At 36.5% G+C, this 22,685-nt stretch overlaps 2 protein-coding genes across 2 annotated transcripts in view; one reads left to right on the plus strand and one right to left on the minus strand.

The window, feature by feature from the left end:
• LOC108667415 (potassium voltage-gated channel subfamily H member 8) overlaps window positions 1-22,685 on the plus strand; it is a 152,245-nt gene that overhangs the window by 64,780 nt on the left and 64,780 nt on the right. Inside the window, exon 2 of the mRNA XM_047879660.1 lies at window positions 4,610-4,843. Coding sequence (XP_047735616.1) covers window positions 4,610-4,843 — 234 coding nt within the window. The remainder of the gene's footprint in view (window positions 1-4,609; window positions 4,844-22,685) is intronic.
• On the minus strand, window positions 12,161-22,554 carry LOC108667432. The gene is made up of 9 exons (XM_018154455.2): window positions 22,299-22,554; window positions 21,578-21,700; window positions 20,023-20,122; window positions 19,048-19,142; window positions 18,007-18,092; window positions 16,111-16,231; window positions 13,264-13,441; window positions 12,750-12,904; window positions 12,161-12,413 (listed from the first exon to the last, which is right to left on the minus strand). The coding sequence occupies exons 1-9, from the start codon at window positions 22,366-22,368 to the stop codon at window positions 12,352-12,354; spliced, it is 990 nt and encodes a 329-aa protein (XP_018009944.1). The 5' UTR covers window positions 22,369-22,554; the 3' UTR covers window positions 12,161-12,351.

A 22,685-nucleotide genomic window follows, 5' to 3' on the forward strand; every position in this document is an offset into this window, starting at 1 on the left:
TGAACTTCTAGCGCCCCCCACAGACATATATAAAAACATACGCCTCTTTCTTGAAATTTAGTACGCTGCAATTTTAATAGATAAATGTTAAACACAAATGTGTATTTCACAAATAGAACCCCATTTAGTGAACCAATATGTTTTTATGCTGTTTTAACTGTTTCAGCACTAGAAACCTAGGACGTCTCGGGCAAATTCACGGCCGGACTCGTGGCCGGTCGCACGACCAATCTCCAAATTCAATTATCAAGTAATATCTCCCAAACTAATGAACGCAGCTCAAGGTAACTTGGAACATATATTCATCAGTACCTAATGTTGATTTTTAGCTCGTAAAAATTTTTAAATTTCTCCTTCATTCGTGAGTTATATTGCGATAAAGGCCGAAATTCGCAGTGATCAAAGAATTTCTTCCAAACTACTGAACAGATTTGAACGAAAATTTGAATATACATTCCTAAATACCAAGCGTTGACTTTTTCGGTTTTTAAAAGTTTTCGATTTTACCTTTGTTTGCGAGTTTTTTTTTTCATTTCACAGTCATTCTTGATTTCACATTTCATTATATTCGGCCCGTATCGCCGGATAATTTGTCGCTTACATTAGCGGCGATCAAGAAATTTCTTCTAAACTACTGAACAGATTTCAACAAAACTTTGTATATAAATACCTAACCTCTCAACGGTGATGTTTAGCTCGTGACAATTTTTCTAGTTTGCTTTCGTTCGCGAGTTATACAGATATAAGAGGAACGACCGGCTTTTCTACCAGCCGGTTTAACCAAGAGCCGTTTACGTATATCCGAATTCGTATAGCCGTACAACTCGCAAACGAAGGCAAAACGATAAAATTGTAACGAGCTAAACATCACCGTTGCTGAGGTTAGGTATTTAAATACTAAGTTTTGTTCAAATCAATTCAGTAGTTTTGGAAGGAATTTCTTGATTACTGCGAATTTAAGCAAGTATTGCTGTTTAAATCACGAATGAAGGTGAAATGAAAAAAAAACTCGCGAACAAAGGCACAATCGAATAAATTTTCATGAGCTAATTATTAACGTTTGATAGTAAGGACTGTAAAATGTAAATTCAAAATTTCGTTCGAATCTGCTCAATAGTTTGGAAAAAATTTCTTGATTACCCGGTACTGTGAATTTCGGCCCGTATTGCCATATAACTATGGCAAAAACAAATGAAGGCAAAATAAAAAAAATTCACGACCTTAACATTACCGTTAGGTCCTAATGAATACGCGTACCAAGTTTCATCGAGTCAAGTTCATTAGTTTGAGAGATATTACTCGAACATTGAATTGGAAATTGGCCGTGAGATCGGCCGAGAGTCTGGCCGTTAATTTGTCCTAGACGTAAACCCAGGAGAGGTTAAAAAACAGATCTGGGTGAAAAACCCATCGCTGGAAGTCATGTGCTGCACGTGTTGTGTACAAATCGTCAAACCAACGTTCGAACTTCTGACTACCACCCCCCTATCGCCCCCCAAACGCCCTCTTCTTCCTTACCGCCCCCCAAAATCTTTCCATCGCCCCTAGGGGGGCGATATCGCCCACTTTGGGAGCCACTGCTGTAGACTAATCTTTTCGAATTTTTTTTGCGGGATTGAATTTTTAAAACTTGTAGTGGCATTTTTTTTTTGAAAAAGCTTGTCATATGTGAATTAAGGACCAGTTTGAAATTCAATCTACCTTATTTTGTACTTTCTTAAAGTGTGGTCACTGCACAGCTTTATAATTTCTGGAATGTCAGTGCAATCACGTCTCTAATCCTCATTCCGGTCTGGAATTTCATCCTGACAGCAACGGTCGTAGATTTCCTCGGGTCGCCGTGAAATTTTCTGTTGATTTTTACCAAAACTTACTAGCCAGACTCGTATTTAATTTTAAGGTATTTACTGATAGTTTGTGAGGATGTTACTATTATATCAACTTTCATGGGATCCCATTTATATTGGGATCAATATATATGGCATTAAAGTCATAGATCGTATTAGTGTACTAACTGTTTGTATTTTTGATTATTATTTCATTATCAATAAATGATCTTTCCTCTAAACGGTGATTTTTCATCGATGACGATGAATTTGAAAGCTTCAGGATTAATTTTTTTATGTTGTGGGAAGGCCATTCACAGAGATATTGAATTTATATCAATAATTTGCTTTCCTGGCATATAGATATTATTCTACGATTCGAGTTTAATGCCAAAATTTGATTAAAATCTCTCAGAAACGGAAGAGTTTTCGTTGTAAGCCAATTTTAATACTTATAGGCAGGTTTCATTAAAGACCAGAGAATTTTTTTGACAATTTTCTTATTAGTTTTTTTAACATATCAACAACAATGAAACCTGCCTAAAAGAACAAATTCTGCCAACATATACTAGTTGAAACTCGCTAATTATTTTATTCACGTACCTCAAGCTAGGGTATAAGTAATTGATACTATATATTTATAAAATTTCAGCGGTGCCCCGCCTGTGACGTGCATTAGCTGTGCACCGCCATTAGCAAATCGTCGCTTTCCGAGAATTAGAAACACGAATTATTTTTCCGTTGTTTTTATCTTACGTCGAGCCCACGTTTGATGGAACAATTTGCACAAGGTGCCCATGTCCCTTGCATTTTTAGCAAGGAAATTATATGTTTCTTGTGTCGCAGTCACTATCGTGAAGGACCCTTCCATTGTTTGTTTCTAATTACGTTAATAACGTAGAATTTCGTTAATGTGCGTTTCTCGTTTCAAAATTACTGCGTTCGAGATAAATGAATTTCTGGACCGAGACTTTTTGTACGTTCTTCGAACTGAAATTTAATTCATTACTTACGTGCACGTTACTTGCTTGACAGCTGAAACTTACCAATTTAAGGTCAGAAGTAGAATAATGTTATAAAATATATAACAAATATTATGAATCTGATTTCTTCGGAAAAAAGCTCAGAACGAAGTTTTGAGCTTTGTGACGATGTACTGTCTTTTTTGTGACGAAGTACTATGTCTATTTCGACTTTTAACCAAAATTTAGATTTTATATTTTTTGTCTATAGCTTTGAGTTTTCCGACATTTTTTGTTAGTCATAAAATATACCTATTCAAGTTTCCCTAACAAATTCCGTTATTAACTTTCTTCCCGCAGTTGTTGCTGTAGTTCCAATGTATTCAACGTATCGTATGTATTATTAATAATATAATAATAATAATAGCGGTTTCAGCGTTTATTAGGCCGTAGGCCTGTCGCTGATTCTGAACATCGCAGAACATTCACAGCATTTTGCAGGGTAGAACTCGCAACTCACTGCTACAATTCTGCAGTGCTTAACCGCCTGGCCTCCGCGCCGATTCTGACCAGAAACTGGCGCTCAGAGCTGGGATCGAACCCGCGCCTCTCTGCGCCAATCTTGGTACTCTGAACTGTAACCACTAGGCCACCCTGCCCTTATTATTGGCTATTTCGGCATGCTATATTTTTGACTGTGTAGTGGAAGTTGTGCGTTTTCATGTGAGAAGGTTGCCGATATTCAGCACAGGTCTTACAAAACAGGCTGAAGGAATTTCACTTTGACTTGAAAAATTCAGACAAAATGTGCATTGATTGCTATGCATCATTATTAGCTAATGGTTCATATCTTTATTATATGTTTTCTTTAATTGGCTTCATAATTTCATGCCTTTGCATTTGACTTGAACTAGTCTGAATTGCGGATTGTATAAATAATGATCTTTCAATTCGTTTAGGTTTCTAATTTCATAGAGATTTATCTTAATCTGTGCTCTAATTTCCTAAATTTCATCATTGCCAAACTGAGAACAATGCGATGAGATGAACGCGATGTTGTTGCACGATTACCTTATTATTAGTTTCTCTGAACTAAGTTACGGATTGGTTTTCATTTCATCCCGGGACATGCATTATAACTTGAGAGTCTGGCCCGGCGACGCAGAAAGTCTTTGGTTGAAGATTTTCTGTAAACCGCTTTAGAAAAATTGCGTTCAGTGCATGCATTGTTGTGCGTTTTTTGCGTTTTTTTTCTCATGCAAAATTTCACTCATGCATACATAGTGATCGCTGCTGCTATTGCTCATCGTCTTATGCAAATTTTTATAACTCTTTCAAGCAGACTTTTTGAACCCGGTTCACTTTTTGCAGGAACATGTGATGCACGTAGGAAAACTGCTTGCAAATTTTGTACACGCACTTGAAATTGTGTTATGCTTCGAGTATTAAAACCCACAAGTGAGGTTTTTTATCCGTGCTTTTAAGCTCGTTTTCGTATAGATGATTGCGTTGACTGATTATGAGTTGTTTAGTGATGATGGCAGGAGTCGGAATACATTTGATAATATCAAAGATAGAAATTTCTGAAATTTCACAATATTTGGTTAGACATCAACGGCTTATTATTTCATCGTACTGGATACAAAAATCGTAATTCATGTTTCTTTCACATACAAATCTAAAAAATCTTCACAACCTTACCTCTTCACGTAAAAAACTATGAGAACACATGTGTCCCGAGGCTGCACGAAAATATAGCATTTACTTAATACTTTACAATGGCATTTCATGTCTCTAATGTATGATTTTTTCTCATTGCAGACAGCAACTTTGTGCTCGGGAACGCTCAGGTGCCGTCGTTGTACCCCATCGTGTACTGCAGCGATGGCTTCTGTGAGCTCACGGGCTACGCGCGTGCGCAGATCATGCAGAAGTGCTGCGCATGCAAGTTCCTCTTCGGGCCAGAAACTCTGGACGAGAACAAACTTGCTATCGAGCAGGCACTTGAGAACAAGACTGAACTCAAGCGTGAAGTTATGTTCTACAAGAAAAACGGTCAGTGTTTCTTGTCAAGTAGTATTGTCTAGAGTTTCTTGAAATTTTGTGTGCATGACACAATGGGTTGGTCTGTATCTCTAGGAGAAGGGGTAAAATTTTTTTAGAATATATATTTTTACTATAATTTTTAAGTGGACTCTGAGCTAATCTGTTCTATTGATGAATTTTCTCTTCTCCAAAATATATTCATTAAAATGTAGCGGAATCGAAGTTGTCTTCATCAAAAGTTGAATTGTTCTGCGATACCTAAGAGTTGAATCTTATTTCCGATCGTTTATTCTTATTGTTAATTGCAAGAAGTTTGACGACGAAACTTGATGCTTGGAATTCAGCAAAAAAATACGAAATGTCAGAGAAAAACTAAAACCGCAGAAGTTAATAGTTGCCAAAACCTGGCGTCTTTCCGTAGCTAGCTCGATCGGCTCTCGCTCATATCGAAGACTTCTTTACGTTGTGTAGGCATAATTTAAAAAGCCATATCATAATGCAGTTTGGGCTTCTTTCAAAACTCGACAGTTAAGCCAGCAAAGTTATGATACATTTCACCATCCAATTCTTTATTAAATTACCATAAATTTTGCAATTTTTAGACTTGATTTTTTGTCCGTTTTTTAGGTAAAATCATTCCTACCTATTTTTGCATGGAAGTAATTTTTTTACCATTATTAATTTTGATCAGATGCTGGGGTAGAATGTTTATTATAACTGATGTGATTTGCGTTGTAAAGTTAAATTAGTTTTCGCTTATGTTATTTGAGTCTTACTAGAGTTTACTCAATTTTTTTATTGCGAAAATTGTATTTATTCATGATTATGTACGATTGGCAAGATTTCCTCGTTATTGAGTCGCGTACAGTAACAAAGAATGTTGTTATTCATTGCTCTTCAGATTGATGCTCTATCGTAATGTTTTTCCACGGAGGGATCATATCTCAATGAACAGTGCCTAGAAAAACAGGAGACATAAAGCTATTTTGTTTAGGAATTTTTGCTAGTATGAGTGGGATCCAGTGCGTCTTCTCTGCCATCATTACCTCGACGTATCCGATGTCTAAACTTTTCTAAAGCGATGTCTGGACGCAAAAGATGTTCGCTTCACGGAAGCTCGAAAATAGTCTCAGATTTTATGATCGCTCTTTGGAAGACGAAACGCTGTTTATGTCTTGATGGAAAAAGAGAAGGCAAGTAGAGGAAAAAGTGGATGAGAAATGCAAGAGATAAAGTGGAAGGGTTGTAGAATCTGATCCCGTAGATTAATTAATATGAGAAATTTGCTGAAAAAATTCTACCTGAATGCAGAAGACTCTTGGAAGGTGATGGAATTTAACTTTTTAAACTACTGAATATATTCGTCTAAAATGTACATGACAGCCGAAAAGTAAATAATTTTTGATGCCACGTGGCTTTTTGCTTCTAGCTTCAATAATGCCACTGCGATTTATTGTCAATGTGTATTTGTTCTAAATTCTTTTAATTTTTTCCCGCCTTTACCAATTCGATTTTTTCCTTCTAAATTGCGATAAAACAACAAAATAAACTCGAGATAATTGTATTATTTTCGTCGGGTCGCCTCCGGAAATCCAATATAGGCTTTCTCATTTAAATATGTACGCGTTCGCCATGTAGCTCTCTGGATAACAATTTAGGGATTCAACGTAATTTATTTACCAAATTGCATTATTTACCATGGCTTTAGGTCTCCGTAGACTCCTTTTCCGATATATTTTATATTGTCGGATGATAGAGGGGTTAGAAATGATTTATTTGATGCTCTATTTTATTCTATTTCAGTATTGGGATCAACGCCAATTATAGGAACTATGCCAACTTTTTCAATGACGTTGTATGCGCGACGTACGTTGGTGTGGCTGTAGTCTCATACGATTGCGGCACAGGAAAAAAGCACGACAGATCTCGTCGTGCTTTATTAGTACAGGTAAAAACGATTTAGTGAGGTGTATCTATTCATGTATAAAATTTTTAATAAAGTAAACGCAACATGGAAATCCAAAGTGAATGACAAGCTCTACTCGATTGATTGTAAATCTGATCAAGTTCTGAAGCCCAGAAATTATTTATTTAGTTATAAATTAATGTTTACGTCACTTCAATGTTTACGATATCCAGTTTTATGACTACATATATACTCGTACCTGCAACCAAATTCACCAACGCAAACGTTTGAAAGATTATTTCAAAATTAAAGAACGTTGGAGGCACTTGGTTAGCTTCATCAAGATCACATTTGAAAGCTGCCGGTGTCGAATGGTCTCATGGATTGAATTTTCTTCTAAATGAAAATGTTATTAACACAAAAAGAATAAAATTCACGAAAAATAAAAAAAAAACTGATATAAATTTCTTGGGGTTTTAATTTGAATTCATACCAACATGCAACATGCCATAGGAGACGGAAAAGAGCAATTCTGCCGTCATCTTGGATGGCAGCGACTTTGATAAAAAATTTTTGGCTTCTGCCGCGCGATCTCTTTTGCTTGCTAACGGCCTCGGGAACATCGCCTCTAACGCAAGAGCTTCCTAGCGAATATCTTGCATCCGGCGCCTTCACGTTGCTTCGTCCCATTAGAACAATCAACTTGTGCAATTTTACCCGCCTTGTCATTTTTTCTTATGGTAAAAAGTGGTGAATTTGTATCACTGCTCGAAGTTATTACTAGCATTTCACTGTTATTCATTTTGGGAAATGAGAAAATATTTTTTTATGCACCTTGATGAATATCTTCTCAAAAACTTTAGGTTTTTTAATGTTGCATTGCATCTATGCCTAGCAAATATTTTTAGGACGAGTGCGTTGTTAACAATTTTATGGATGAATGATTCATATGGCGTGGAAGCACTTATTATATACTCCTATTGAATATGGCCGATTCAGCTAATGTAATACGGCGTGAATCATCAACTCGCCGAAAGCATCGATATTGAATTTCCACAGATTATACATTAACCTTATTTTGTTTGACTTTTATTGCGTTGAATTGCATTCCAAATATTGCCATTGTTAACGTTATAAATCTGGTCTTATTTTATTTTTTTTCACGCTATAAATCTAGAGTGTCTCTATTCCCCAATAGGATCTTTGAAACTCACTGAAATGGAACAATCTCCGCTTGATCCAGCCATTCGATGGTTTTCTGGATATACGAAACATCTGTTGTATAACATATCTGTTTCTCGGTAACATTTCTGAAAACTTCGTCACAACAATAGCCGCTGGCATTTCTAGGGATGTATCGTGCGACTTCACCTTCCATTTATCGGGACACGATAGCGCACTTTCTGGCAATAGTTCTCTTTAGGTTTACGCTTTCCAGAGCCTCGGTCCCTCTCCTTGCGACGTTATTTTAGAGAGTGACAGGCGTAGAGTGGGCGTTTGTGAGCTGCCTCTTCTTGCGACGTTATTTTAGAGAGTGACAGGCGTAGAGTCCATGGGCGTTTGTGTGCAGCCTCTTCTTGCGACGTTATTTTAGAGAGTGACAGGCGTAGAGTGGGCGTTTGTGTGCAGCCTTTTCTTGTGACCTTATTTTAGAGAGTGACAGGCGTAGAGTGGGCGTTTGTGTGCAGCCTTTTCTTGCGACCTTATTTTAGAGAGTGACAGGCATAGAGTGGGCGTTTCTGAGCCTGATCAGTGGGAAAGATTTAGCCTTGCCAGGACGTCATCTGATCTTCATAAAGCGAAGAACCTGAACTCTATTTAAAGATCCTCTTTGCGTTGCCATCTGTTGCTCGGCTTTCATTCCCCGGTAAATATTGTCAGATATTGTTGAAGGAACTCTATAGCTGGAGGAACATGAATTCCTCCAGTTATTGATTCCTTTATGATTTTATTTACACGCTAATTACGTTTTCTAACTTTAGTGTCGCGAAATGTGTGAGTTATAGTAATTTTACAATTAGGAATGAATAGTCTGAAGATCGCTTAACTCTTGAAGATCGCTTAACTTGGTTGAGAAAGGATCTTTTGCTGGCTTGTTGCTGGGGCGGATTTTCGTGAACGTTCCAGATGTCGTGTACCGACCAGACTATCAGTTTCGTTGAGTATCGCAGGCGTCAGACATATGTACGATTATCGTGTATGTACGATTATCGTGTATGTACGATTATCGTGTATGTACAATTATCGTGTATGTACGATTATCGTGTATGCACGCTTATCGTGTATGTACGATTATCGTAAAACGTACTGTCACCGAAAGCTTCAAGTTTCCGTGTTCCGATATTTTCCACACGCGCAGGATAATATCAAATATGAATCATGGAAGGCGGCGGCGGAAGTATGGCCATCTCTCCCACCGAGGCCATGAAGAAAACGTTATTCTCTTCTCGAGAACAACTTTTTAGTTTATAACTATGAGGGCCAAGTCTTGACGAAAGCTCTGCCGATGTATGCGGCAGAGTATGTATTTTTTATAATTACTAGCTAGGTAATAGATGTACGAAAAACGTTCATTAACGATGTGTACGATTGATTTTAGATAGTCGAATTGGGTCAATATCATTTGGTGTTCTGGTATGTTGACGAGTACTTTATAATTTTACATAATAATCTGTGAGAAAATAATTTTAGCACACGCGAAAATACTAACTATAAATAAAATGTATAAAAAAAAATTTTTAAAGACCACGTTTTTCATGTGGACTCAAAAGTAGAAAATATTTTTTCGGCAGCTACTGATCTCTGTTTATCATTTTTAGTCCGTTGCTACACACGAAACACGTTGTTGCCAGCCAATTTACTTGACTTGATGTACGTATCGATGATACGAAGCGTATCATCGATATACGCAGTCTAAACACGAATATCCTCTCGAGGATGACGTGCATTAAAGGTTCCAACCCCTGCTTGTGAGTTTCTCTAGAGTTTATACGCCTGGAAACGTGCAACAAATTATTGATTATTGTATTGTTATCGGGAGCTGAGCTTCCCTAAAAGTTTCAGAGCGCTAGCTAATGGGAAAGTTGGTGAAATATCGATTGCAAGATTTGATCATCACAGACACGAAAGCGAGCTAAGAAAAACGTGGTAAAAATCACGTGACACAACACGTATATTCGCGGTGGATAAATTTCAACTGTTTACTTAATTATGTCTTCCTTGCAGATGAGACTACTTGAAATTAAAACGCTACCAATGGAATGACACATATCGTAAGCGTTGCATCGTATTTTGTCGTTTACTAATGCAGATGAAATCAGGGTTGCAAAAACCCAGGTTTTTTTTCAAATTGCCCAACCCTCATGGTATTAATTAAAAAACCCTGGCAAATTAATGGGTAATATGGCTTATATTACTTTTTTCACTTTTATCATTCATACTCATCTTCAAAGTTTTTATAATTTATGTTGATTATTAAAAATTTCATACTATAAATAGAGTATCAACTTCTGTTGTTACATTTGCGATAACTTTAATTAAATCCAATAATTGCCAATTTTTTTAATAGGGAGTTGAAGGAACTTGATGTATCACTATTAATAAAACAGTGACACATCTCTGTCAGAGACTACAGATTGTTGGAAAAAAATATGTATTGAAACAGTTAACCCAATTCTTGCATATTTTCTTGTTTCTCAAACTCAAATAGTGCAAGCTTGTAAAAACAATTTTCAGTTTCTTCCTCATAATTATTGAATAATTAGACTAATCACTTTGGAATTTGTACTAATCCTTTAGGCTTCAACTACTGTAAGTGCTCAAAAATTGACAGGATTGTATTGCTAGTTGCTTTTTAGCTGGGATGCAGAATAAAAAACTCACATGTTCATAAAAACCTAGTATTCTAGTAAAATAACCTCTTTAAAAAAATTCTCTCTCATCATGTCTTGAAATTACATACCTGGGGGGTTTGATCTTCTTTTTTCATTACCAGCCTTTCTTTTGTCAAGTCTTTTAAGATTTGAATCTTGAGTAGCCAAAATATTAAGTGTTTTTATGACAAAACATAAAAAAGTCAATATTTTGCTCCAACTTCATTCCACAGTCTTAACTGTAGTTTTTTATTGATGACAAATTTTTATTGCAACGTAATTAATGGACTTTTTAGTAAAAAGCATAGCAAATGACTACGGTATCTAAATATTACATTGCGAAACTAAAATATGCAAATTAAATTAACACCTAAGTTCAAATTTATATTAAACCTACAGTTTAGATAAAGCTGACATCAAATTGTTACATAAATCCCCTGTGAAATTTATTTCTCTATCAATGGTGTGACATAAATTGCTAAATAAGCGGCTAGAAATTAGACACAATTGCAATATTCGCAGAATGGATTTGATGAATCTCTAGATATGGTCTTTACGCATCGAATGATATGTAACTCGCATCGAATGTGTAGATTTCTACAGTACCCCCCTTTTTGCCGTTTTCTATTAAATTCGCGTTTTCTTTCATTTTTTTAGAAAAATTTGCACGAACAAAAAAGTCCTAGATTTCTGTTTTACACCTGTGTACCAAGTTTTAAAGTGATCCGTCCGTAAATAAAAAAATTTTTCCATACCATCCAGATAGATGTATTTTTGATAACTTCTATCCAGTATTATTGCATCATGAAATTCAAACATGGGATAATTTTGATGAATTCTTAATTTTTTAAAACTTTCTTTTTACTCCGGATTTTTAAAAAACCCGGGTTTTTTACGTTAAAAAAACCAGCCCGGGTGGGTAGGTGGGCAGCTACCCGGGCAACCCTGCCTGGAACATTCTTTAACCTCCTCATGCTGACACTATATTACCTGGCCAGATACGTGAAGTGACTCAAATTTTAAAATATTTTTCATGGGTGGAGTCATGTGTACATTTAAAGCTGATCATTAAGAAACGATTCATTGTGACTCATTCCTGGAAAATTTGATCCAATTGACAGTGACATTCCAGCCTGCGGCGTCTCTCCACTTTTGATCTTTCGTTGCAATTGAAGTCATTTATGCAGTTGCAATGTAGAGCTATCAGCGCCCTCATCGATATCACTGCAAATTTCGGGAAATGAGCTTCAATTGTTAACGATGGCTTCTAATCGAATCGTTTGAAGGAACAAACCAAAAAAGCAATCGGGGGAATGTGCAGTGTTCAATCAATCGCCTGTGATTGCAATGAGAATTCAATTTGAACGATCTTCTCATACCAGCTGCACCTGCATATCTAGCTGAACAAAATTTCACTTGAGTATATTTTCTTGCTATCAAAAGTGTAACTGTAAATTCGATACAAAATTTCATATTTCAGGGGCTTATAGACGTGGTCAAGCTTGAACATCCCGTATTTCATAATAAAATGTAAAGAAAATATCGTTACAGTTTCTGATGATTTTTTATTTATAGCCAGAGATAGCACAGATTAGAAGAGCCTGCTTGGACATTCCTCCAACTCATTGTATAATAAAGTAAGATCATTGTATTATTTTTATGAGTAATTATTTTCTGCAGATCATTTACTTGTTATTCTTTGTGCTTGTGGAGTTTGGTTCAAATCTGCTTGCATGTTTTCATCCGATGACCGTCTCGATCATCCTCCTGATGGCAACGATTTGCGGTGCGTTGTTTGTGGCTGAAATTCGACAAAAACGAGCTTTAAATCAAGCGTTTTAATCTTTTTTTGCAATTTTTTGCGTAGCGCGTTCAGTTTAGTTTGTTATTGAATTGAAACTATAATCCACGATTTTTTATTTCTCAATATAAATAATCTAAATTTTATATTTGAGTAGCGAGTACCATATTACGTCAAAATTAACGACATAATTTATCACTTTATACCCGCCGGGACGACAGTAAATGAACACATTAGCGGCACATTGATCACATCAAATATTAATGTTTCGTGTACCTTCACCATCTCAGATGTTGTTCGGTATCACAATGAACACATCACGCTATATGTACTCACAATAACCAATTCCAGTGTAGCCCCACCAGTCCCAGCAGCCGTTGGGGTTGCTGAGGATGGTGCTGATAGCTTGTGGGAAGATCACGATGATGTTGTTGAGCTCTGCCACTTGCAGGTACTCTGTGTTCTTAGCGAACGTGTCGCCCATCGCTTCTCTGTGACACAGGGTTGTGTTCTCTTCACATATTGGTTAAGACGGCGAATTTTACAACCAAACTTATTAGGTGTGATCGTTTACAAACTACCTAATCATAATTACTATGCAGATATAAATTTCTTGTTATAAATTGTTATTGAAAGGATTTGGTGCAAAGAATTTAAATTTTGGTCAGCTGGGACTCATTTGCCTGGTCAATTGCACTTGTACATGACTGCGGATCTTATTAAATCACTTGCACGATTACATTATGACGTTAAGAGACTAAAATTATAGATAACTCATAATAAATGCTTATAGAATAAGAATGTATTTGCTAATTTAGAGGATAAGAAGGTGGTAAGAATATTTGTGTACCTGCCCTGAAGGCAGCCGTGCAGAGCTACGTGTAGCTTGCACGTGACCGTGCCGTCCTCACACGCGGACGGGATGTACACGTAGCCCACGTTGTCCATGCTCGACTGCGACGGCAGGCCAAGCGTGAAGAAGTCGCCTTGGTCGAACTCGGCGAAGGTTCCGAGCAGCGCCTCCGACCCTGACGCATTAGTCCAGTGTTATAATTTACTAGCTGATGCCAGAAAAAGTTATTCTTCATGTTGATATGTAGATTGAAATTTTTCGAGTTGTATACGATCAACTTTTTACCCGGCATTCCGTGAAAAAAAGGTTCATTTTGAAAACATACTGAACAAAAAATTAAAATTTTTTCACTCATGTCTGAAACTTTTTAGGCGGCATTCCGTGAAAAAAAGTTTTCACTTTGAAAACATACTGTAGAAAAAACTAAAATACGTTCATTCATGTCACAAACTTTTTACGCGGCATTCCGTGAAAAAATGATTCGTTTTGAAAACACACTGAACAAAAACTAAAATACGTTCATTCATGTCACAAGCTTTTTACGCGGCATTCCATGAAAAAGGGGTTAATTTTGAAAACATACTGAACAAAAAGCTGAAAAACGATCATTCATGTCTCAGCTCCGTTAAGAAAAAGTAAATTATTTGGTCGCTTAATGCCCAAGGATTGGTAGCCAGACACTTCAAGTTAATGCTCCGGAGTTTACTGAAAATTTGCAGCCATTAATTTGCAGCTTAGAACCGGTAATATTACGAGAAGAAATTTTCAAGACTATGACTTGCACATCATTAAAGAATTGTTGTTGTTATAAGATTGTTTTGTAAGCTACAGATCAACCTACCTCGACTGCTCTGATAACAATCCTATACTAGTTCTGATGGAACTGTTTCAGAGAACTCTTTGGTCTGCAAGGTACTTCTATTGACATCTGAAACAAATTGAATTTAAAATTTCTTGCTCATAAATTCCAGTTTCCATTTCATATTATAATGAAAACTTTTTCTGACGAAAAAGTATTCTCGACAAAGTCAATATTCGCAGCAGCGTAGCCAGGAGTGAAATATTCATAAAAATTGACACTCGTTTCACGACTGTTGGTCTCAAATCGCGCAAATTTTTTGGTCCCCTTTATTTGAGCAGTTACAGGCCATCCCTTGTGAATGCAGTCAGTTCAGCTATCGAGTTCTCTCAACTTTTGCGCGCCACTCTGTACAAATGAAGCTCTCTCGGGATAGTGAATGTTTGGCTATTTTGATTTGTTTTGAATTGGATGAAAATTGATCCGTGATGAATTTTTGCTGACAATTTTGCAACTGATGGAGATATTGAAAAGCTACTCAAAAGTTCAGATTTATTGGGCATCTGCAAGAAAAATTATGGAAAAATAATTTTTTAAATGGAATGCACGCAGTCGATTTTCTCGTACACCTAATCGAAGTATCGCTCATCGTGTTTGTTCATTTGCTGGTGTAGAAAATAGCCAGAAATTCGCCATTTCTATATGTGAGAAAACGTTTCTGAGTCCACGTCTATCATCACTTCGATATCCGAAAACGCATGTACGAGTAGAATAAATTATTGAACTAAAACTGATTGACAATTATTCTGTTTTAGGATCTTGAAAACTGACTGTGGGGCTGGACTCCGAAAAGTTTTTTCACTGAAAGAAATAGTAAATTTTATGGAATATTTTCTTTGTTTTTAAATTCTTAATCAATTTACGACTTAAAATCAAGTCGTCTTTATATTTGCTAGTGCATTCTAGATTCTTTTTTATGATTTTCACTTTCTTCAACTAAATCTGCGTTTATTTTGGAAATTATTTTTGTAAATGAGAAACATTCATGCAATTTGAGTGCAACAATGCCTATTCCCGAACTTGATGGATGCGAAAATTTGTGAAGTGACAATTAACGATCTTGAATGGTTTGCAGCGGAGACTTTGTAGGCGTCGGTGTATTTAAGTTTAAAAGGCATGGATTTGTGAAGGATGAATATAACGTCCAGGCACTTGATATGTTAATGGAGAACGCAAAGTTATTGTTTCTGGATAATCTTGGAAACTTTCGGTTATATGTGCCTAATGTCTACGTTTATACTGTCTTGCTGATTTTTTTCAAACTTTTATTCGCATATAAATGTTTGTGCATTCGGTGTGAGAATGTATGGATGATGATCTTTGACATGTGGATTCGAATTTCAAAACATATATAGAGAGGCGGCCTCTGACCATCAGACTGCGGGTTTGAAACAAGTTACGTACGTGGATTCAGGCAATAGGGCTTCAGGTTGTTCAGGAGTGACAGGATGCGATAAAGACTCTGTTCCCACCATGCAATAGAGCCGGGTCAGTCATATGCCAGCCTCGGTCCAGTCCAATATCGTTTCATGCATTTCCTAGAAGCATTCACACCATAGTCATGGCAGGTGCCTTGCACGACTGGTGTGAATATTTCTATGTAAATGCAATAAAGAATATTGGACTGGACCGAGGCTGGCATATTCCTAGCACGTGTTCGGCTGTGTGGTATTAACCCGAACTATAATTGGATTCTTGACCGCCGTCTCGGCTGAGATACATCGATACCACGGCTCTTCGTCCCGAATTGAACTCCTTTCAATCGCCAACGGAACGGCCTCGGTTTGGTCAAAACTGGGGATAGTTTTCAAGTTCTACATTCGTTCTGACAAAAAGTAGAACTTGATTTGAGAAGCTAATATTACCTTATTTTTCCCTCAAATAAACATTAGCTACGAATGTATGCGGGAGCATTATTATGAATCTGCCTAAAATGGTGAGAAACATGAAGCAAATCCGAAAATTAGATGCTCTGTAAATCTTACCAGTAGGCCGCTGAATGTCGCCGTAGAGCGCATTCAAGGCTTCGTAGGCGCCATTGTACACGCAGTTGTTGATATAGTCGCCACCCAGATACGAGCAGGCCGGGCCGTGGTTGTCAGTTGGCTGAAACTCACTTCATATTAGTGAACAATCTAACAAAGTCGTCGTAATTTTGTCGGTCTTATCGTAGTTGCCAATTTGCTATTATTAGGTCCATTAATTTAAATGAACGTATTTCTTCAAGTCAATATCTGTTTTGTCTGTAGGCTTAATAAATTTCGGGCTCGCATTCAAATAACATGTTGAATAAGCAACCAGTCCTATATTTAACGTGTAAATAAACTGATGAAATTTTAAAATGTATTTAGAACATCATGTTACCTCTAATTTTGTTTAATTTCTTGGCACTTGATAATAATCGTCGCAAGTTCAATTTTATTTCATGGTAACTATGATTAAAACTAACATTTATAATCATCATTCATAGATCAGTTTCATATCACAAATCTGACTCCCCAAACTGATTTTGGGAAAATAGTTCAGGTTTCTATGTTAGCAAACCTTATTTCTGAACCATACTTTAACCGCGGAATTAGTTGAGGTAGTATTTAGTAGTAGTAATAATATTTATTATAAAATATAAATGATTACTCGAATCTTTTGAACACGAATTTGACGAGTCGAAAATATCAACTAAATTAGACATCTAATTTTTGATTTGTAGAAATTAAATATATAAAATCTTATAAAATAAATAAAAATTTTATTTTTTTTCTGCAGCCGATTGTAATCATATAATTTGGAGTGAAATGATTTGGTTCCGTCATTAAAACGAGGAAATATTTCCGTATGAAGTTATTTGCTAACCTCTATACCTAATTAGATATTTTCCCCTTTCTTTTAAATTTCATAACATTTTTACATTACTATTTCTAGGGAATCGAAAAAAATATTACTCAGTACTCACTGCAGTGAGTGACAGAGAGCGCATTTTCTCGTCGACGAAAACTTGAGGTCACGGACAGACGGACGGACAGACGGACAGATAGACAGACAGACAGACGGACAGACGGACATGGCGAGCACAATAGTGCATTTTTTCCATTAATGAGAAAATGCGCTAAAAAGTAAATATTCATTTCACAGTTATCATGGTATAGTCCTAGCCGGGAGTTTGATTGCGACCAGGTCACGACGAGAGCACCTTTAGGTATACACATACAGTGGGTGCGAAAAGTATCCGACACGAAGTAAAAACATTCTTATTTTGAAACTTAACTTTTACAAAATTGCAATTATCAAGTCAACAAATAATGATATTGTTGTTTTGATATGATATATGTATTTCCCATTTAAATTTACCTTAAAATAGTGTTTGCTTATGTTATTTTGTTGGATAAGCTCTAATTAAATAAAGTTTTTCCTTTGTGTCGGATACTTCTTACACCCACTGTATATGTATATCAATGGGGACGTATAAATACTTTCTGGGTGCAATCTAATTTACAAAGCGATATGAGTTGTTTCAAATGGTCAACCTTATTTATCACAGCAATTCTTCACTTATTTGATAGGCAAATATGAGTGAGATTTAATTGTAACTGTGAAATGTTATTTCTAAAATATTTTTCATAAGCAGCAACTTTTAATGCAGTTGATCTTTCAAAATACGTGCTTATGCTGTTCTTTTAAAACAGTCATGGAACATCAATAAAGATTTGATGTTTTAGCAATCTTAAGTGTTATAAATCACTAACCTTATTGGCACTATCATCGTTTAAAAATTCATGTGGTATAAAGAAAAAGATCTCAAGACTGGACTTCCGTTCCGAAATTTTGATTCTAATTATGTAACTCCTTTTTTCTTTTTTGACACATGTTCGAATTTTGTAACATACCTGACAATGCTCGGCCACTACCCCGTACTCAGTAATCAATTGGACGCCGTAGTGGGAGTAAAACTCTTCAATATTTGGACCATTACCTGTAAGGAGGCAAATGTGAATAATAAGATAAGAGTGAATCATGACATTATGCAACTCTATAACAAATTGCTGCGAGCCATTTCTCTTAAGTGACTGTCAGAATATGATAGCAATAGCGTGTTCTGTCCGGCAGCAACTCCAGCCATTTCGGTTTTCAACTCATCGGTATCATAGATTAGTCCACATTCTATTTTCAACTTGTTTACATATTGAACACAACATTCTAAATAATATATTTTCCTTGCATTTACAGTATCTTTTGCAGAGTTTCCGTCATAAATCATGGTTGAGTCATTTGGCTGGAAAGGCTTCTCTGCCATGGTGTACTTGAGCATAGAAGTAACAACATGTAGTCTCAGTTTCTATCATGAATTATTGATCGGGATGATGGAATGTTGCCGCCTGTAAGGGATAATTTTTATAACATTTCTTATCATTCCTGGTGGTGGTCCAGTTCAGGTACTGGCTGTTATTGGAGCAGAAAGATGCGGGTTCGATCTCAGGTCTATATTGCGCCAGTTTTTGGTCAGAATCGGCGAGGAGGCCGGGCGGTTACACAGAAGAAAAATTATAGCAGTGAATTACGTGTTCGATACCGCTACAAGCTGTGAATATTCTGCAATGATAAGAGTCGGTGACAGGTCCAACGGCCTAATAATTGCTGAGACCGCTATCAATATAATCATTATTATTATTACTCTTATAATATTATTATTAACTATTTAAGAAGTATTTATGTTCATTCAGATCATGAGGTCGAAAAATACTTGCAATGGTAACAGAACACATTGATGGTTAATTGAAATATTGCATTAATTCATAACTAACTAATTATCATAACCTGATTGGAAACATTAATTAATTTTTTTGCAAATTCTGATACGTAGTTAAACTACATATATTGATGTACAATGAGAAAGTGCACGAAAAATTGGGTTCTTGTCACCACTTTACCTGGCTTGACTACCGTGTCGAGAGACCCAGCAAAAATGTAAGCCTTGTCGCCCACCAAATTGGATGTCGAGTCAATGGAGCCTCGTGATTCCATGCTGTCAAGGGAACGAAATATTTCCAATTGCGCGTGTCGCCACTTGAGACCAAATTTTAAATAAGCATGTAGTATAAAGTGCCTATGTTGGAAACCTGGCGCGGCTCAGAAATTCTGCCACCTCGCTCGCCTACGCCTCGTTTATAAATGAACGTAAAAAGACAGAAAAATTAGGTTATAATGATTCTTAGAAATGTCACTGAGCATGCTTAAAAACTGCATAAAAAAGAAAAACAATGGTCTATGAGTGTAAAGTGGTCCATGAGTGTAAATGCGCACTGAAATGCTGATCCGAGAACGCGCAAACAAGATGTTCACCTGGGTACAGATTCCAGTTGCATCAATCACTAATTGAAACGTTTCTTCGATTTTTTTCTTTCGCTATACCAATGGTTGAGCTTGAATAGTAAGCAAGTACATATAAAATAAAAAATCAAGAATATCCGGAAAGATGCGATGGGAGCAAAAATTTAGTTCTTTTAGGATCCTCAAATTGAAAAAAATTGTTGCGATAAATTAAAAAAACACTTCAAGCAATTTACTGTAATAACCTTTAGTTTATGAAGAAAAGCCCCAACTAAGTTACCAAAAATATAAAGTGAAGCAACATTAAAGGTTAACTTTTGCCCGCACATCTAAACGGAATTTCACAAGTCCTCTTTATCTCAGAAAACTCTGGGATCCAAGACTTTCGAGAGGCTTCTCTCTGAGCCTCAAAGTAGAAAATAAATTTCTGGGCTGTTGACTCCTAAACAACGCCGTCTTACCTCCCGACTCCTTACCTCCTCCTTGCCTCCTGGGACGGCCGGTTGTCTCAATAAAACATACAATCTACATGGAACTGAACGCTTTTGTATATGATTGCATAATTCGTCTCTGACTTGTCTGTCTCGGAGATGAGTGTTGCGACCGGCACCAGCGCAGGGGTCTCCATGCACACCAGAGCCTCGGAGAGCAGCCCCTGTGCGCAATGGAATACCACTGCACAAGGACAATAATATCAGTTGACCGTTTCTTTTGTGAAGTAAATAATAAAGAAACTAATTTCATGTCAAAAATAATTTAGAAATTTTTATTTTGGTTTGTAAAGAGAATTTTTTACCTATAACGTTAGTGAAACACGTCCTCATGTAAGTCCTGTAGAGGTTGAATTTAATACGGACTTTGGAAAGACTCTTTATCGTTCATATGATATTGCGAGATGATAGCCTGCCGGTCATGGTCACGGAGCCACGATATTCGTTTGGCAGTCTGCTGCTGCTTGTGATCCCCATGCAGTTTTAATTGAAATTTAGTGAAAACTTAAACAGCAGCAGGATGTGTGTTGTCAGTGTCATACTGACGTCAGAAAAAGTCGTCTCTCCTGGTGTAATTTTACTTATTGAGAACACACATCTGTTTTATCAATATGGAATTTTGTTGCCAGCTGCCAAACTCTGTACCTTAATTAAGTAAACTATTATATTAATTAAATTAAAACATATCGACTCAATCGTAACTTTTGAACGAAAACCTAGCTTAACAAAAATGTGTTTAATTATTGAGCTTGGTAATAGGAGTAGTGACCTCAGCTGTTAAAATTTAAAAATATTCGGGTTTATTGTTATCAATATTTATTTGCTATTGATTCCGCTTGAAATATCGTGTTGAATGCCGCGCGCATTTGCAACGACGTCCATGATTTGCCTGAACTCGTCGAACATAATTAATTTTGCTGTTAATCTTTCATTACTGTATATTTGCTTGATAGGAGCGCCGTAAGCGACGTAATGTCGAAAATGCCTAAAGCATGTTATTATATTTGAAGAAAATAATTACACTAATAGAATAATTAATTATTATTTCTTTAAATGATTCGGTCATTGTTGCTATAATTTCTAATTTATACTAATACCTTTCCACGTTGAAAATTATATTTTTTGCCTCTTTGCCAGCTATGTGTGCGATGAACGACTTATGTTTTTTGATCTGGACAAATTTGGCGAGTGCCCTCTCACGATCTCTTGAAAGGATTGTCGGATCCCTCACCAAATTAACGATGAAAATCTTTTAAACAAAACCTCACTAATTCCTCAATCATTCCTAACTTCGTTATTTTCGTCTCTATGCTTGGGTATCTGATATACGAAAATAATCTCGTGCCTTGGGTGTGAGGCTCGTACCACATCACTTATTAAGAAGGCACTAAATATAAAGAAATGGCTTATTTGGTGCCAGATTTTGGAGCGTACAGTGACTGACACGTTATACGGCTTCACACAATCTATTTTAGTTACCGACCAAGTGCTGTAGGTTTGTATTTAAACGATATTAAAGCCGGATTTCGGAGTGTACAGTGACGGACACGTTATACGGCTTCACCCAATCTATTTAAGTTACCGACGATGTGGTATAGGTTTGTATTAAAACGACTTTAAATGGGATAAGTAACCCGACCTCCTGCAAACAGCGCCACGCCGTGCACGGTGGAAGAGAGCGCCACATGAAGCTGCGTCGCCATCGCTGCTCCTGACGAGACGCCGGACGCCGTCACCGACGACGCGTCCACGTTCAGAGGGCCTGCGAATGCGAGCAGAATTATTACAATAAATATGTTCTTCAATATCTTTTAACTTTACTTTATTTCTATAAATACTCAAAGTGGTGGAATCGTATTATTGAAATGTATAATTCTAGAAATGAAGCCTCTGCAGCGCGATGGAAATATTTGGCCAGTATGGGGATCGAACCCACGACATCCGCGTTATTAGTACGGCGCTCTAGCCAAAAATTTGTATAGACGAGTTATTGCTTCAAAAGTAGTGCAGTAGACAAGCGACTTGATAACTGAAGTCGACATTCTGAGTCTTAATTTGAATATGATGTTCTTCTCTCCTTTAATGTACAATTATTTCACTTTGGAAGGCGATTTTATAACTAAAAATTACAGGTTTGTGGACATTTGAATCTCAATTTTGATTTTCATGAAACCATGAAAATTTTTTTGTTACAATTTTTAGCTTCCCGAAAAAAATCCTGATTTTATACTAAATAATGATTTTTTGCTTTTAAATTTACATATTCATTCACCTATTCATTAATCAAAATTAAGCTAAGTTTATTTTGGATAATCACATAAGTTTATCATCTGCACACTTGTCCCTATAATGGAACTCACCGAGGTGAATCTGAGCGGAAGCGATCGTCACCGCCCCGAGCACCAGAAGTATTGTGAATAAATTATTCATCGTAAAAAATGTTCCACGGGCAATCTAGACCTGAAAATTGGAGATAGGATTGCCATTCCAGATTGAACATGAGTTTTAATTTGCACAACTATTCAGGTGATTCTTGAGAATGTGTATGTTGAGGGCACTCAAATGTTTTTCGTATTCCAGTCATGTGTGGGAGAATAACGATTTGAAGACATTATTTTTATGTTGATCTCTGTCAACATTGTTCAGATCTTACGGTCTTCGTACGTTTAACAGCTGCTCACAGTTTCATCCTTAAAATTAATGTTTATCTTTTTTGTATTCATTACCTGCAGTAAATTTTTTTGTAC

Source organism: Hyalella azteca, unplaced genomic scaffold, assembly GCF_000764305.2.
Source record: "Hyalella azteca isolate HAZT.00-mixed unplaced genomic scaffold, Hazt_2.0.2 contig3573, whole genome shotgun sequence".
In the NCBI taxonomy this organism is placed as follows: domain Eukaryota; kingdom Metazoa; phylum Arthropoda; class Malacostraca; order Amphipoda; family Hyalellidae; genus Hyalella; species Hyalella azteca.